An 18706-nucleotide genomic window follows, 5' to 3' on the forward strand; every position below is an offset into this window, starting at 1 on the left:
CGGAGAGCCGCGGGAATAGCGCTTGGCTGTGTGAACGGGCGTGCGCACGGGTAACGAGTCCGCGCTGGGGGCCGCGCTCGAGGAGCGTATTCCGGCCGGATTCCAGCCGGATTGCACACGGATTCCAGCCGGATTCCAGCCGGATTCCAGCCGGATTGCCGACGCTGCCTTTCCCGGGAGAGAAGCGGGGCGGGAGCCTCCCGGGCACGTGCGCCTTGTTTTGGGGGCGGGGCCCCGGCCGCGCGCAGCCGCGCGTGCGCGGGGAGGCGGGGCGCGCGCGCGGCCCGGGCGCGCCTGCGCGGCGGCGGGGCGGGACGGGGCGGGGCTGAGCCGGGCCCGGGCGGCGGGGCCTGTTCGGTTCCCTCCGCCGTCGGCGCCGACCCTGGGCGGGGCAGGCAGCGAGCAGCGGCGGCGGGGGTCATCCCACCCGGGATGTCGCAGAGTGCCATGTCCGAGACCTACGGTAGGATCCGAGGGCGGGCTGAGGGGATCTCCCTCTCCCTCCTCCCCTTCGCGGAGCGGGCCCGGGGCCGGGCAGTGCCCCCTGAGGAGCGGGGAAGGAGCCGGTGTGACGTGAGGGCTCTCCGGGCTCGGGCGGGTCCCTCCGGCCGGAGCCCCCAGCGCCTGTCCCGCTCGTGGTTGCCGGGCAGGAGCGCTCCGAGTTATCCTTCAGGGTGAGCAGGGACCGGCTTGGGCGCTGCTTGTTGTGGTCCGGGGAGTCCAGAAGGAAACTTGCAGTGCATGTCCGCTGGGAGAAGTGCATGTCCGCTGCCCCTTCCCTCACTTGGAGATGGCGGGTGCTTCTGCGAGGCAAGTTAAGGTTTCGGTCCTGGTGTCTTAGACGTGCAGACGTCAGAAAGAGTTGACTGCGTTGTGGGGAAATAAATCAGTGGGTATGTTCCTATGTCCCTGTGGTGGCCTGGGTGTGTGATTATTGCTGGTAGGAAAACATCCGATGGAGTAAGTCGGAGTGCAGGCACTGACAGGGTGTGTCCAGTGCGTCGCTGGGAAGTATCAAGGAGATGTGAGGACTCAAAGAGGCAAGCAGAGCTGGTATTGCTGGCTAGGTGGAGGTGATGAGAAGCAACTGAATAGCATTAACTTCTTTATAATTTTATTTGAAACTTTGCTTTGAATAGACTTTTACCCTTTCCATACCATACAGTTCTGTAATATTTTCCAGTATAAAGATACAAGCATATTCTAAAGCCGTGTAATAGGTTCATATTCAGAGTCCATGAGAGTAGGATCGGAATTGAATATAGAATAATTGAAAAATGAAAGCAAAATTTGACACAACAACTCCGGAAACTGTTTGGAGGCTGGGATCAGGAGCAGGCCAAATGACCTGATTGTTTCTACTGTGTAAGTAATTTTATTTTCAATACTGTAGTCATCAGTGTTTGATATTCTATCCTACTGGTCAGTGCTTCCATGTACAGTAAATGCACAGAACTAAGGGGCAGAACAAGGCAAGAGTGTGGGGCAGCCCTTGAAGTGCTATCATTAGGATACTCTAACCCTACTTCTTTTGACCATCTGTTCTAGAAACACGTAAAACTTACATGTATAAACCAGGGAGGTGTGCTTTGTCCATCTAGATTTGAGTTCAAACAAGTTCTTCATGCTCTGTACCCCTGTGATCTTGAACTGGGATTACTTTGACTATACTTATGGTGGTCTCTGTGCAAAAGAGTTGGTAGAAAACCAGAGATGACAGCATTTCAGTGGAGCTCTCCTTTGATGCTGTAATACTAGGTAAGCCAAATACATGATTAGTATCTTAAGCCAGAACATTTAAACATTTTTTGCATTGTTCCAGCAATGCAGAATAAGGATAGTAATCCTACTGGAGCTCTTGATACCTTCTGATTATTTTGGTATCTTAGAAAACAAGCCCTTGGAATGGAACCTTTGTAGTTGTGGGTTGTTCCTGCTATTTGTTTAATTCTTGCTTGATATATTACCTTTTGGAGTTTCCATGTTTGTCCTATGCACACACAGGCTACAAAAAATTCAGAGCTAGAACACTTGAGAGTGTCGAGTTCTGGAGAACACAGAAGAATAAAAGCTAAGTTATAGCATAAAATTTAACTAATGGCTCTACAATCTCTGACCATAATTGTAGTCAGTAACTAATTTTGCAGTGTCCTGTCCACATACGTAGCAGCACCATTGACAGATCAAAGTTAACAGTACCATGTGATTAAATTATGGATATTCTGTGCTTGATGAACTTTCTGGATTTAATGTGCTCACTGTCCTAACAAAGAGTGGTTTGTTGCTGACCAGCTGTTACAATAACTGTGGAGGATGGGAGAAGTATTAGGTCAGTTTCTCCCTGGGTGACTGAGACTAGGGGTTACTGTATCCCCACCCTGGAATCCCTATAGCTTGTAAATGCTTAGTCATGAATTGGATTTTTCTTGTCACTTGAATTATGACCCATTGTAATTGTGTAACCTCAAGCTTTTTATCCCATATAGTTAAACTCAGGAAACTGGTTAGTGGTTGGGTTGGTGCTTTTCTTCCCAATGTCGTTTTGCTGTCTGACTTTTATATGGCTTTAATTTTGCTGTGAGGTTTCAATTTCTCTTTCTATTGAAAGAGGGGGTTCTTTTTTTTATGTTTTTCTCAATCCATAGGGAATAAAGAGCCTTTCCTCTGGCCACCACTGTTAATTTCATGCCTCCTGGGGTTTTTTTTTTCTTCCCTTAGTATCTTTCTCGATGTCAAATCTGTTTTCTTTGAAGGTTTTCTGCTCACTCACTTTTCACAACTTGTTCTGTCCATTATTGAGATTCTTGTCTCTTCCCTCTTTTCAAACAAAGTTCTGCAGCTTCTCAGTCTTCACACTAAATTTTGCTTACAATTCATACTTTCACTCCTGCAGTGAAATTACATCTGTTGTGTATCTTTTGTTCTTAGCTTTCTTATCTGTTCAATTATTTATGTGTTCAATATCTATTCAATTCTTATGTGTTCAATTTATTTCCCGTACCAAGTGCCAAAACCAAACCAAGCATGAGTACAAGGTAACTCCATGAATTTTGAGACTGGGTTTAGAAAGGACATTTTCCTGGCTGCTTTTGGGAGAAAAGGGTCATTCTTTTAGAAGTTTGACGTTTAATATTGGAAAAAGATCTGTTACTCATCGGAAAACGCTTTTAACTCAAGTTTTCTGAGATGTAATGGCCTTTCTGTAGATAATTGCCACATTACATGCATGTTTTAGCTTGCTTCCCAGTGCAAAATATACATGTTTTTGTGGTAAATACAGCTTTGCAGAAAGTTGCTTATCCTTAATAAATAAAAGCAAAGCAACCTTTGGCAGAAGGATGGAAGTTGTATGAGCATTGAATAAATGCAATGTGTAAGATTCAGGTCAAATCTCTTCACTCCTTAGTTCCTTGTGTTTTTCCACCAGCATCTACAAATCCCAATCTGCTCACTTAAATTTACCAATCTCTGTCATTGGCAGGGAATGCACAGTCTTTCCATCCATTTGAAAATATTTTTTTTTGGTCTGGACAATTTGATTCGTCCTCTTCTCACCATCCCATCCCCTGCCATTTACCTGATGGTATTTGCATTTTTCACCCTGGTCTTCAGTTTGTTTCAAATCTGATTTTATTCCTTAGAGAGCATAGGTCTTTTGCTTGTAAGGAAGCAGAATTTCCCTCTTTGAACCACTCTTTTTGGAGTTTGGAGTAGAGCCAGGTTGATCTGTTCTACCTGTTTGTCTTGTTAACTTTCTGCTAAAGAAAGGAGTGAACAGTGGTAATAGCTCCTCCTTTCATTTAGAGGCAGCATGTGCTAGTAGGAATGCTTCAGAGCACTCTTCCTCCTGCCCTATGCCATGAATGAGAGACTTTCCAAAGGGTCAGATGCTGCTCTCTAGCAAGGAGTTGGGAGGATTTCAAACTGAGATTGGTGATATAATTTGGTCTCCCCCCTACCCTACTGTATTAGCATTGTAAAGGAAACCATTTAGTTCTCATTGCATTTTAAAGACTAAGCTACAGCATTTCAGAAGCTGTTTGACTATTTCTTTTGCTGGAGCAGACTTCAGTCAAAGGAGGAGGTTGGATGTCTGGGGGTGGTTGCCACATCAACCATCTGTTTTTGCTGGTGCTTGAGTCAAAGCCCACAATTGTCTCTCTTCTCCTTTCCCCTCAGCTCACACTGCACCACCACCCCCAAAAGGAAAAAAAAACAAACACAAAAGACATTATGTAATTTGTATAGTTTAACAGCTTGTGCTGTTGGTGCATCTTTAGGGCAAAGCCACAGTTTCATTCCTTTTTTCCTGTGCTAGAAAGTAAGTTTTATTTCCTCTACCCCCTGCCCAATTTGGGATCAGGTGATGCATGTAACTCTCAGAGGGGAGTATGCTGATTCTTTATAATGCCTTATTTCCTTTAACAGCCATGCTGTGCTGTGTTTCATCTCCTTATGATTTCTGTAGTGCTTATTTTGTAACCTTTTTTCCCTTTAGCACCGAGTTCAGTCTTGATCCTAAATCCCTTCTGTATAAAGATGATCTTATTTAAAGGCAAAGTGTTTTAACTTTTCTAGACCTTTTCAGTAGCCAGCATGGCAGAAAGCATTTGTAACATCTGAATGATGTTGCTTTTCAGCTCTTCTATGGAGGAGGAACAACAGAATTCAAAAGAAAAGTTTCTCTAGGGTGACAGCGTTGGCAGCTGAATGGAATGCTGGAGCTCTGAGCTGCTTTGTCAATCGAGGGAAAAAAAAAGGAGATTTAAAAAAAGCTATGAAATGAAGTGAACTAACTCTTCTGGGAACAGGACACCAAAAATAAAAACTAGAGCCATTAAGCAGTTGTACAAACAGTAGAATGTGAGTTGCATTTGCTGTAGTTGCAAAAGATGAATATACAAAGCTTGAGTCCACAGTGATGGTCTAAAAGAAGCTGACTGCCCAATCTCATTTGATTTCTGTGCTTCCAAACTGTGCTAAATTTTACACACATCTGTACAGCTTAAAGAGAAAACATTTAATGTCCTAAATCATGTGCTAAAATAAGTAATAAAAAGGTAGCTGATGTGGTACCAGTTGTCATACAGAATGATGTTATAAGAAAGAAGTTGCAGAGTAATAAGATGAAAAATGTGTTCCCTGTTCTTACCTGGTATTACCTTATTTGTTAATGTGCTAGGCTGTGAACTTAATAATTTGTTAAATTTTGGTATTTTTAACATTTAGTATTGGCAAAGCTTTTTTCGTGTCCTTCCTTGCAGTTGATTAAATGTGCAGAGTATTCTATATATTCCTGAACCATGTTATCCAGTGCTCATAAATAAACTGATAACATAAGTCTAAGAACTTTTTGGTAGTTCAAATAATTGACATAAAATTGGAGTTTAAAATCATAGAAGCATGGTTATATTAATAAATGTAACAGTGTCTTTGAGTCTGCATGCGTTTGGAAACATTGCTGCCTTTGGTGCAGAAAGGTTTTAATTTTTTGTTAGAAGACTGACATTTTCATTTTATGAAGTGGACTACAACATTCTCTTAGTTTGGTGGAATAAAACACATTTCTTTTACTTTCATACTGTGGAAAAAGTGAATTGTAGCTAGTTTCAAGTTTCATCTGAAAAAGCCTGTTTGCTATTTTGTCAGATGGAAATTTGTTTTTTATCTCCTAAGTAAGCAGGCATTGAACTGGCATTTTTGTGATTTATTTGTAGGAGAGATTCCCTTTTAAATTTGTCTGGCACAATAGAATCTCAACAGGAATTAGGAGTCTGTTATGAAGCACTGCTAGAATATGTTATCAATTTAAAGACATGAATATACAATCCCCATATAGCACTGTTGCTTTCAGAGCAAATATAAAGCACCTCAACTTAAAACACCTCGGGGAAAAGGTGCTCTTCCAGATCAGTCCCTGGCAGTGAGATGGTTGTCCCAAGGCCTGACTGGCCTGCAGCCTGTCTGTGCAGAAGGGAGCAGGGTGTTAAATTTGCTGCTCACTGTGTGTTTGTGGGTGGCACAGATAACGCCTTCGTGAGCCACATTTGACAACCGGTGCTTGCAGTTACAGTGCAAATTAGTGGGGGAATAGAGTTTTGGTTTTAGTCTTTCCCTGGTTTAGGTTTGCAGTAGCTGTTGTACTACTGTCAATAACATGAGTTTTCCGTAGGAAAAAAAAGAAAAGGAAGGCAAACTTGAATTTTATAATTGTTCTTAATGAGAAAATCTGACAAATGGCATTCACCATATACAAAGTAGAACCAGTTTTAATTTGATTTCAGATTTATGTTTGGAAAAATGACAGAATCAGAAACAGATTATTTTAATTGTGTCTGTGTCTCAAAATATCTTGCATTTTGAGGTACTCTGGAAGTGATAAAACCAGTAAGATTATACACACACACACAGAGTCATTTAAGTATACAAAATGGCGTAAAAGGCAGCTAAACAGTGATATTTGATCCATAAGAATTGAAGCTTGGCTTTGAGATTAATTTTTTCTTAACCTAACACTTTAGGCTATTTATGATATCTACATTCCATAACAGTGAAGACTTGATAGAGTGAAGAGTTCTCAGCTTCAGTGTGTTTTGCAGTTGAGATATGAGGGGCCCTTCTTTAGAGGAGTTAACACAAAATTTTCACAACCTGAAGGAAAATCCTTTTTGTAACTTTTTTTTTTTTTTTTTAAAAATCCAGAAAGCATGAGCAGCTGGGTGGGGGCGTGACAAATGAGAGGATTTTGGAACAGAAAGTTTTGAGCATGTAAATGGTTGTATTTGTGAGCAAGAAACAGCCATCTTCTGAGAAGTGTAGAATTCAGAATCTATTCTGAGCTTGTTGCAGCATTTGAAACAAGAGGGGCAAAATGTAAAAAAAGCAAAAATCATTAGTAAAACATTACCTCATTTTAAATATGAATAAAATCCAGAAGACAGGTGAAGACAAAGAGCAGTAGACATTTCCAGGACTCAGAGCCCTGTCTTTTTAACAGTGGGAGTCTTCTTAACATTTGAGAAACTTGCTTGTTCCTTTTGCCATTGCTAGGGAGTGTTTATGATGTACCATAACAAGCAACTCCTTCATGAAATGGAATGAGCACGTAGATTTATGTGCATCTTAAATTTGATTTTTGAAACTAAGTACTCAAATGAGGTCCTGGTAGAGGATTTTATTAGTTCTTTGACTTACTTTGCATCATTTATTTTTATTTTTGTTTTTATTCTGCCATTCCCTAGGCCAATACCTGTGTAGCCCACTTGACAGCTTTGAGCACTTAAGAAAATTAATATTTTTATTTTTATTGATATTGCAAACTTAATAATTTTCCTTGCATGCTTACCAGATGGCTTCTGGAGACCTGCTCTGTTTCTTAGAGAAATGGTGCAATAAAGAGTAAAAAATCTGCTGCTGGTGGAATAATAAATAGGGAATCTTGCATGAGCTGTAGAGGTTCCCTTGGTGGCAGTATATTAGGGGAAGCAGTTGTAAGCTTTCTAATCAGTTTATAATTTTTGAGAGCAGTAAGACAGGGAAGCTTTCTTCAGTCTTTAGCAAAACTGAAAGCAGATTTGTGGTGGTAGCATTAAAGGATTTTATGTAACTGTTAAAACAATAGAAATGGACCATAAATCTCAAAAATGTGTATTACCAATGAACATTGATATAAATGGCTCATACATAGGTAACAGAAATACATGTATATTAATTTAACATGTGGAGGAAATGTTAAACCAGGCATCCCAGAATAAAAATTATTTCTCCCCTCTAAATTTTGCAGTGAAATACTGCGGTTGTCCCAGCTGTACAAGGATTAAAAACAAAGTATGAGTATTAAACTGTTAATAGAGAAGTTCAAATTAATGTAAATTTTAAACCAGGGGGGGAAAAACCCAAAAAATACCCAAAAAATCACAAACAACCACCTCTCTCTGGAACTGTAGATTTTGAAAAATGTTATCATTATATATTTGTGTTGACCATAGTTAATAGCTGACACACTCTTAAAAGACATTACTGGAATACAAGCCAGCCATTTACCTGTTATTCAGCTTTTTTTGACTGAAGTCAGATTCAGCTGTTTCTGCTTTCTTTTGTCTTTCTTGCCTCTCCATAAAGAAAAATTCTTAGTTCTTGATGTGTAATATCACTACTGTAGATACTGGATAATTTTTCAGATTTATTGCTATTTGCCAGTTTTGTCATCTATTCCCTTCTCTTTGAAATGACAGCTACAAGAGAATAGTTGGCTTGTGAGCTTGGTCTTGTAACAAAACGTGAGTCCATACTAAAATTTAACTTTTTTTTTTTTTCTTTCAATCATCAGATTTCCTGTTTAAATTCTTGGTCATTGGAAATGCTGGAACTGGAAAATCCTGTTTGCTACACCAATTTATTGAGAAGAAATGTAAGTACATGTGAAGGACAGTGAAAGCTCTTCACTGCCTTGTACCACAGCTAAAGGCTCTGCCTACATGAGTACCTATTATTGATATGGAAGCTCCCCTAATTCTCTTATTTGTGTAGGTGAGGATTTTAGTAAAGAATTATGTTCAGAACTGTACTATAAATTATTATTGCTCACTGTTTGTCTTTAATCTAAAACCTAATATAGAGTATTATTTTCTGTTCCTCTCAAATAAATATAACAAGATGTTGGTGAAAATGCAGACTTACTTTCTGTGAGAGGTATAATTTGATGCTACAAGATTCCCTAGATATATAGTAGAAACATGGATCTTTTAGAAAAAATAATGAAGGAAAAGTTGAATTGCTTGAGTAGATTTAGAAATCCTGTAGCATCTTTCAAAATAAATAGTAACTCTGTTTTCTTTGTTAAGGACTGTGGTCTATGATAAATACTGATATTCAGTTTTGAATGTTATTCATAGATGAGCAGATAACAGGAAAATTTCTGTTGGATTCTGCATTTGGCATCAAGTTTAAACTAAAATAATATGCATTTAGAAAACTTTGTAAATCTAAGGTGACTGTTTCTTTCTCAACCAAACAGTAATTCACCTTATCTCTTGAGGAATACTTAAGGATAATGATGTGTAAGCGCTAAGGAACATGGCTTGATTCTGAGTAAACCTGAAACAAGCCCTTCTAGTAAGGGCAGCTGTAAATTGCTGAGATTCTGTGATATCAACAGGCATGCATAGAGCAAGTATCTTAACTTTGTGCATTAAAGAAGAATTAGCTCTTGCATATTCATGGTTAAGGCTGTATGTATTTCCATTAATTTTGATTTTAAATGGCATCAAAGTATTAGGAAACACAGCTGGAAAAAAGTGTACAAAAAGTATCTTGCTACTTACGAAAGAGAACAGGAAATTACTCATAGTGGGCTTTCTAGTAGTAAGTTTGAATTGACTAAACTGTCAAAAACTGTAAGAACATTCAATTCTGTGTGGTGGCAGTGAGCTTATGAGCAGCACTGAATTTGATGGTTCAGGAAGTTTGTAATTTGAACACTGAGGAGTTTTGATAATACCTAAATTGTTTTATGTAAAATCTATTCACTCAGAATATTCTTCAAATATTTTTTTTTGTTTTGTTTTCTTTCTTTTTTTGTAGTCAAAGATGACTCAAATCATACTATAGGAGTGGAATTTGGTTCAAAGATCATAAATGTGGGTGGTAAATATGTAAAATTGCAGATATGGGATACAGCAGGACAAGAACGGTTCAGGTACGCTCTTCAGCCATTTTATTAAGTGTTATTATAATTGCTGCTGTGAGTGGTGGATATTATTTATCTCTGCTTGCAAGTAGGCAAAGCTTTTTAGTCAGTGGAATTGTTTGTCTGCTTTCATATTAACCTTCCAACCTGGACACAGCAACACAGATCCATTGATTCCCGTAGAGCAATGCTGCCTTGCAGGACCCGAGTTTCTGCCCTTTCTTTCATTGGGTATTTCTGCTAGGTATATAAGTGGAATAGGTGGCTAAAATCTTGCTCACCAGCCAAATTCCTAATTGCTTTTAACTAAGAGTATGCACTTAACTCTATGTTTTGAAGACCTATTGTTTGGCATAAGTAAATGTCAGGAAGCTGTAAGCTGCTCAAAATCTTCATGAAAATGATTCACAGTATAATTATATACAGTTTTATTAGAGAAGAAAAAAAATTAGTCAAATTCATTTGGGTAAATACAGTTCTAGAAAGACTGAGATATCTTAAGTTTCTTAGAGAAAAAACAATGAATTTTTCAGTTTATAACAATCAGTGTGCTTTTAATGCTGTATTTTAACAGTGTTCTACATCTGAGGCATCGATCAAACTTAGTAAAAATCTAGTGGATTCCTGGGTACATTCACCATCAAATAGGACATCCTTTTTTTATATATATATTTTGAGGGGGATAGAGCTGAGGTGTGAGCTCAGATGTGTCTGAGGTCACTTCGTTTTGGGAGAGGGGTTGGTTAACAAAGATATGAGAAGTCTGAGTAATGGACAGCACTCCAGGTAAATGTCTTCTATCAGACAAGTCCTTTGGATATATTTCTGACTGAATAAAGCTGAGCTGTGATATGTAGTCTTCATTAACGAGGTCTCTGCAGTGTGTTGGCCAGATATCAGCCTCCAGTTCTCTATCTGGTCATGTATTATGATGATCTGTATACCTTCAGCACCACGTGGGTCATAATGGACTTTGAGAATCCTTGTACAGCTATACTTAATGAAAGTGCTTCATCAAAATCCTGGTTGTAATTAGTCTTCTGCTGCACAGCCGATAACATTGTCTAGAAAAACATGTTTTGTTTTAAATATGTAAATAAGAATTCTGTTCCATAATACAGATTGTGTTATATTAACCCAGATTTTTAAACAGTGAAGGCACCACAGAAATGTGTATTTCTAATTCTATTTCAGGTCTGTAACAAGGAGTTACTACAGAGGGGCTGCAGGTGCTTTGCTTGTCTATGATATAACCAGGTAAGAAAGCCAGCAGCTCTTTTGTTCATAGACTTCCAGATTCAATTAATGCACAATAATTCTTCCCCAAGTACCTGATGCTGTAATTAAGATTGGGCAGGAAGGAGAGAAAGTATAAGAAGTACTTCTGTTTCAGTGCATATTTAAGCTTTGGAATTTACTTACATGAGATACTGTGAATGTCAAATGTGAATGATCCTAAAGGCTTACACAAATTTGTGGGGATTGGCCTCCCAGCTGATCTAATAACGGTGGACTATGTGCAGCCACTGGCTCAGCAGGCTTTGCCACAGAAACAAGAGTGGACTTCAGCCATCCTTAACCAAGGTGGTGCACCCTTACTTGTGGAAACTGCTAATTGGTGTGCTGGGATAGCAAGTCATCCTCTGGAGAATCTAGCTCTGCCTACACATTCTTTAACTGTGGGCCAAAATTCTGTTCATCTCTGCATCTTTCGATATTTTAATATTATTTAATATTAAAACAGCCAGTAAAACACCTTACCATTATACACGTTCACATTCTTCCTGCCACCATTAACTGATAATTGTGAGAGGAGTTTTGGCTTGGTTAATGGTGGATCACTTGGTTGTTGCTTGTTGTTCTGTGAGTGAAGATTTCTCTCAGCAGGCTCTGAAATCTGTGTTCTGTGCTTAAGGTCAGCTGGAGTCATCTGTCAGTTCACTGCTTGAAAGCTTTCTCCCTGACCACTGCTACAATGCCAAGTGTGACTGCCTGCAGTGTAGGTCCTGACACTGGTGTGAAAGTTCAGGCATGCACATCTACACAAGCCTCGTAAATTCTTACAATCCCACTGGTAATTCAAGTATCAGTTGAATTCCAAGTGGAACAATATCTCATTCTGTTATGCCAAAATGTCATGCATAAAAGGTTGAAACTAGATAAGAGCTTAACATATCAGCTTTTCATATTAACACAGTATTTTATAATTGTGTGTTTATATGTTGTGATTAATTTCATTTCGATTTTTAAAAACTCAAGCTTTTAAATAGTTTCATGAAGGAATTTGATACTCTTCCCTGTTCATCACTGGCACACGGAGATGTGTAGGTGCCTTGCCTGACTACCAGCAGTTTGTTTGCCACAAACTGATTTGCTGTCTGAGTTTTGGGTCAATTATTTGTTTGTTCATGATAAATGAGTGTGGCCTAATGAAGGATTTCTTTTCCTGCACAGCCGGGAAACCTACAATGCACTTACTAATTGGTTGACGGATGCAAGAATGTTAGCAAGTCAAAATATTGTGATAATACTGTGTGGAAACAAAAAGGATCTTGATGCAGATCGTGAAGTCACTTTTTTAGAAGCATCCCGGTTTGCACAGGAAAATGGTAAGTAGTAACATTCAAAGACGTGTAATACTTCAAATCATTTACATTTTTGTGCAGTTAGGCTGTACTTTGTACCCTGTCTACAGAAAAGAGTTCTGTCAGTACCTGAGGCCCAGAGAGGCAGTGCATGAAAATTACGTGAAAATTACATGTACTACTTAAGTCTCATTACCAGTGGCTCTTCCACTCACAGCTGCTCCTTTAAGAATACCCTCTATGTGGAGATGTATTCTGTAGGAAATGTAATACAACTTCAGGTATTGCCTTGCCTCCAAACAGCTGAGGAGAAAATTAAGGACGTGAATTCCCATTTTTCAGCATCTTAAAGACTCTGTAGATAATAGATGAAGTTGTATGGGGTGTGCTGCAGTTTGAAGCAATGAATTTTTACTCACTGAAAACTGAGGTCAGTGCAGGGCATGGATCCAGAGAACTGTTACCTAGTCTCTGGTATTCAGAATTTCCAGTCTGAGGACATGATTCTGAGTCAGCTAAAGCCAGTCTTGGTCTGAGCTTCTGTGCTGCAGTCCTGCCATCAGCAGAATCTAGTTTTTCTTTTATAAATCAATTAAAGTCTTTTCTACTAACTCTGCTTACTGACTTTACTTTTGCATATGACCTCTATTAATGGGAACCTATATGAAGTTTGGTTTCAAGTGCAGTTTTGCATGCACAGCCCAGGTTATCTTTGGATTCCAGCTTTCTAGGGTCCCCGAGTAAATTTTAGAGGTTGTTTTTTGTGGTTTTTTCATTGAAAGTTAGTTTTTCTGGACCATGCTTTTTGACAGTAGATCTCTGTAAAAATATTTTTATTGCTTTCACTTTGAATTTTTCACTTTTCACTTTGAAACTTTCATGCTTTGAATTACTATACCTGGTATTCCAGACTTGTTTTGAGGATGATTTTTTTTGGTGTCAAATGCAGAGCTGATGTTCTTGGAAACAAGTGCTCTAACGGGGGAAAATGTTGAAGAGGCTTTTGTACAGTGTGCAAGGAAAATACTCAATAAAATTGAATCAGGTAAATTAAGCTTTATATTTATAAAATCTTTTATTTTAACTGAAAACTAATAAAAGTGCACATGGAAATATCACCATTCAAAGTCCTTTAATAGAATTAAACAAAAAAAACCCACAAAATTTCATTTTGGTGAAATAACCCATTTGTTTGAAATAACCTATTTACTTTATACTGTTTTTCTTATGCTTTAATAGTAATGGATATCTAAGTGAGATCTGTCTATCCAAAAAGGGGTGGTGGTGTGAACTGTGGGTGATGTTTACCTTAACAGTCAGGTCTGAGTGTAGGTTCTGTTTTCTGTGGGTTGTTGCATCCCTACAAATACCAAGCCTGACATTAGGCAGTTTTTGTAGTCCAGAATAAAAACCTAATATCAGGGCAGTCATAGCTTTAAATTCTGCTTCTGATATGTAACAGGAAATACAGTCAAGAAATATGAACAGTAACACTAAAAATTTCAGGGATGTTTCCTAGCAACTGTTTCTCTGAAGTGACCTTTCTACCTCTCAGTTGAAATCATTTTTACTTTTGCAGATCTAGAAATATAACAGAAGCTTCTCAACACAAGTGGGCAGGTTTCTGCTGGAGATGGACTCCTGTGTGTTAGATGTCATTACAGCTAATTTGCATTCCAATTTTTCTCTCCTCTAGCTGCTTGATATCTTCAAAGTTTTAAAAGTACTGGCCATACTGAAAAGTCTGTCCTGGATTCTAATTACGTGTTTCTAATGCCAAACACAAATTTTTAGATTAAAATAATATATTTTCACAGGAATTTTCTGCTTACTGCATTAAATCAATACCAAACAGCAGCTTCCATTTTAAACAAACAAAATGAATCTAAACCAATCAAACCTAAAACCCTTATGAAAAAACAGTATGTAGCTAGTTTCTCACGATACTGTAGTTTGGTGATTGCTTGTAAGAGGCACTGCCACCACAGAATTGAGTTTTATTTTCTGAGAACTACTCCTGGCTTTTTTTGTGCCAGCACACATCCACTGAATCATGCAAAAATGGAGAGTGTAAGGAACTTATGGAGGTCTCTCTTGGCCAGACCACCATACAGCCATAAGAACAGTTCTGAAGGCACAGTGTATGAAGTAGGCAGAAATGGATACCAGAAGTTGGAGAGGTTGATCATTTTCCCTGGGGGGCAGTTATTTTTGGAATCCTTCTATCAGATTGATCCATTTTTGTTTGGCTTGGTATCTACAGTACTATTTTCTTTGCTTATGAGACTGAAAGCAGGAAGTTTTTAACTGTATTCACAGAAAACATTTTAGACCTATCTTTTGTTCAAAGTAGAGCAAATGCATTTCTTGTTTGCAGCCTAACTGTGGGACAGATTGCTTTGTCATCATGGTCAAGGGCATATGGTTAAATTAGAGGAGAAAATGATTCAGGTTTGAAATTGCCTAAAAGTGGACAGAATTGAGATAATCTCTCCATAAATAGATAAGACTATAATTGTGTATTTTTTTAATCTAATGTTAACAGTTAATTTGGAGTATATTATTTGCACATGATCTATGTTCTTGTGACCATTTTGTTTCTCATCAGGAGAATTGGATCCAGAAAGAATGGGCTCAGGTATTCAGTATGGAGACGCTGCCTTGAGACAGCTGAGATCACCACGGAGAGCACAAGCACAAAGTGCTCAAGAGTGCGGGTGTTAGAGAAACAAAAGACAAAATCCCAAATACTTACTTTAGATACAGGAGGTAAGGCTACAAAAATCCTGGGGTGGTGGGAAAATTAGCATTTTTCATAAATGTGCTGTATTGGGTGCTTGGCTTTTTCATAGTTAGCCTGTAAAGTTACAGAGAATCTATTGAAATAATTATAATTTATTGAAATAATGCACAGTGGAATGGATTGGAGTTTTTATACTTCAGACTTTCTTCTCTCATCTGCTGGGAAGACTAGGGCTCTTACTGGAGTATTTCTAAATATTAGCTTACTCTGAAAACATTTCAAAATTCTCTATTCCTGAAATGCATTATAGGCCTAATAACTACCTAATGCACTGCAGAGAAAGTGAACCAGTTCTGTTGCACTGGGAAGAAACATTTGTAGAAGTAAGCATATATATATTGTATATATATAATATATTGTATAGTATCTTGTACTAAGCTGTTATAAAGTCTTTTCAGAAAAATGATGCTTAAACACTGAGACTCAAAAATTAAAGGTAACACTAAATTTCAAACTCACAGTGACATTTAAGCAGCCTGAAGTTATTCTGATTCCTGTCTGCTATTAGCAGAAATGTAAACAAGAGAATAGTAGTATTTGCTGCTTAAGCTGTGTTATCATCTAAAGTAGCTCTTCTGAGGCTGTCGCAGCCTAGGAAAGAAGTGTGCAGTGTTCTGAAACTCTTCCAAATATGTTCTTCAGAGAAAGTGAGGAAAGAATTTTTCCCTTTAACAATTGCAGGGAAAGAGAAAGAAAAGTCACGTGAGCTACTTAGAACAGCTCTGTGATTACTCTTTCTTATAAACAGTTGTCTTTAAGACACTTCTCAGCAGTCACTGGATTTTACATAACTCCTTGCAGCATGCAGTGGCTCTTAGGACAGTCTTTTCTCCCAGTGTAGTTAATTATTCTGCTATAATTAATCATTATTTCTCTAATACAGGGACAGTGATATCAAATAGGTGCTGCAGGCATAGCTACTGCATCATTTTTGCTATATTCAATCATCAGCTTGAGCAGTGCACACAGCAGAAGCTTTATGGAACATTAAAAAAGGCAGCACATAATTCTACATTCTCATTTTTTTTCCTGTGTTCTGGGAGATTAGCTCCCAATTAAAACTCAGAATTTTAAATAATGGATAGGAATCCTTGAACTGCTTTCCTCCTATGAAATGCCATTCTTCAACTAAGAGACTGCTAGAAAAGGGCTTTAATTTAGTTCAGCTTTGGTGTGGCTCTACAGAAATGAATACTTATTGATCTTATTTCAAGAGCTCAGTTTTCAGATTGATCAGATATGGGTAATTAATGGAGTTATTATGTATTTTACAGCTGTCCTTGCAAATGGTGTTTGAAGAAATGGAAAAGCTTGAAGGCTATGCAGTTTTTAAAAACATCTTTCCACTATCTACAAACAGAGCAGACCACTGCTGACAGAAAGGTGTCCTGTGGTAGGGGGCAGGAATGTGCACAACACACAAGTCTGCAAAGTGAACTGGATAGTTTGGTGGACAATATTAAGGCTCATACCTGTATGTAAATGTTTTCCATTACCTGTTTTTGTTCTTTCACCTCTAGTTTAAAGCATTGCAATGTACTGTAAATAATGTAACAGTAAATTTACAAAGCATGGTATACTTATGTATGCTATTAGAATGTTGCACTATAAGCAGTTTAATATTTTATTTTTTTATCATATAAACAAATTTAACTGAGGTAGGCTTTGTCACGTTTGTTTGTTGCACAGTAGTTTGTATTTACAACCTGAATTATAAAACCACTGGCAACTGTCAGTGCAAGGTTGTTGGTTTATTTTTTCCTACTCAGTTTGCCACATTCTAACAAGCTGTTGACAGGATCAATTCTTAATGTGTGGTTATGACCCATACTTCTGTATCCTGATGTGTCAAGTTGGAAAAGGCAAGTTAAAGCACAAGACCAGAGCAAGAATGCTACACTGAGCTATACCATCTCTCATGAAATTTGAGTTCTGTTTATTCCCTTTCTCCTGACATTTTCATGGTTCAAATGGATGCTTATCTGAAAAGTATGCACCTTAGGTTGTCTCTGAATTAAATGGAATTAAGCATGCTTTGTACTTGAAAAGCCTGGGTTTAGGTTTAAAAAGGCTGTTGGGTCCAAAAACTTTCATGTTGTATCACTCCTCTGACTGTTGTAGGGTTGGATTTGTTACAGAACTGGTAACAATTATTCCCAGTGGTTTTCTCTTCCTGGTAAGGGCGTGAAGCATTTTTTGAAGTGGCATAACTGTATTTTCAAGAACATCAGAGAACTCCAAAGAAACTTACCTGTCTTAATCCTTGCTCAGTTCACTTTGGCTTCCAGAAATGCAAATACTTACCAAAAGCAAGTTCTCTGGAGTGGGAAGTCAGATGGAGCCATCTCCTCCAAATAGCCAGTTATTAATTGGGATGTGTTGTCTGCCAGAGCTGAGGAGGGTGGTAGTTCCAAAACTCCAAACCAGTTCTGGAATGCTGGGAAAAGATGAGGTACTGCTGGGTAGTCTGTTCCACCACACACCATTCCACAACCCAGTCACGTTTCTTGGCACGCTGACAAAAGCTGAGCACTGACACAGCACAAGCAGAGCTAAAGGTTGCTCTCCTGTCACTGTTAGGGCAGTGGAAGGGGTGTTGGCTATTGATCAAAACCTCTTTCCCTTATTACAGTAGCAGTTGAAAGGAGCAGAGGACTGTTGCTTATAAATAGAAATTTCAGGGGTTTCACAGGGATTTTCTTCTACTTCTTTCTGTCCCTTTTACATACAAGGCCTCTTTTTTACTTGGTTCTTATGATCATTTTGGTCAAGTGTCTCCAGTTTAAAAAGCAGTAAGCAGTTTTTTTTTTCTTTCAGTAATTGTCTTAAAGCTGTCCCCTTCTTCCCTGGAAGGAAAGAATAGTGTCATTATAATGAGTTGGGACATGTTTTTACCATTTTTAAATGTATACTCTCACTGTATACACATTAACCTGGTTAATGTGCATGTTTTGTAGTATCTCAGCCTTTTATGCTGCATATCTTGCTGACATTCTATAAAGAAATTTTCTAAATCTGCAGTTCTTAGAGAAATACTGTTGGAAGCAATAGCTCTCAGCAGTGCAAACTCTATTGTTTACTATTGCTCCTCTGAGGGTCTTTTATTTCTAAAAATAAACATCATGCCAATATCAGCCCTGGAGTAGATTTCAAGCATTATAGTTGACACAGCAAACCAAACCTAGCTCACCTGAACAGTAAGTCATAAATAGGCTGCGTATGTTTTTAGGGTAAAATTCTTACTTTACCAAAGGAAGATGGATGGGAGTTTTACGTGAAATACCACCAGGTACCTGTATCTGAGGTTTCATTGGATGTGGAGCTTTAGGTGTTCAACCCATTTAAATGTCTTATTAAAGCCTGTGTCTTGCCTTTTAAATGAGTCTGTTGGCCTACACTATTTCATTTAATGCTTGTATCTAGCACCAAATAAAGAATCTTCCTTGATTTTTCTTCCAGCAAGTCCTGTTTACTTGTACAAGCTTTGTCTGTTAAGTGAAGTCAATAAAATGACTCTTCGGCAACACAAATAGAATTCACAGTTGCCTCATCTTATCCATCCTTTGTGTTCAAATAGTATGCAGTATGGCTCAAGAGTTCCCTTAAGACCTATAAAAAGTGAATGCCATA

The 18706-nt window shown here is 38.5% G+C and overlaps 1 protein-coding gene across 1 annotated transcript; it reads left to right on the forward strand.

The window, feature by feature from the left end:
* Nucleotides 1–266: 266 nt before the first annotated feature.
* RAB4A (RAB4A, member RAS oncogene family) lies at nt 267–18606 on the forward strand. The gene is made up of 8 exons (XM_023923631.2): nt 267–463; nt 8330–8410; nt 9583–9697; nt 10883–10945; nt 12143–12297; nt 13223–13318; nt 14882–15042; nt 16351–18606. The coding sequence occupies exons 1-7, from the start codon at nt 433–435 to the stop codon at nt 14995–14997; spliced, it is 657 nt and encodes a 218-aa protein (XP_023779399.1). The 5' UTR covers nt 267–432; the 3' UTR covers nt 14998–15042; nt 16351–18606.
* The last annotated feature ends 100 nt before the right edge of the window (nt 18607–18706 follow it).

This window comes from Cyanistes caeruleus, chromosome 2, assembly GCF_971803275.1.
Source record: "Cyanistes caeruleus chromosome 2, bCyaCae1.hap1.1, whole genome shotgun sequence".
NCBI classification, from domain to species: Eukaryota; Metazoa; Chordata; class Aves; order Passeriformes; family Paridae; genus Cyanistes; species Cyanistes caeruleus.

Excerpts from the sequence above, each read along its gene's own strand:
- RAB4A (XM_023923631.2), top strand. The coding sequence starts at position 433 with ATGTCGCAGAGTGCCATGTCCGAGACCTACG. Across the intron at positions 464-8,329 it reads TGCCATGTCCGAGACCTACG|ATTTCCTGTTTAAATTCTTG; the intron begins GTAGGATCCGAG and ends TTCAATCATCAG. Across the intron at positions 12,298-13,222 it reads CCGGTTTGCACAGGAAAATG|AGCTGATGTTCTTGGAAACA; the intron begins GTAAGTAGTAAC and ends TGTCAAATGCAG.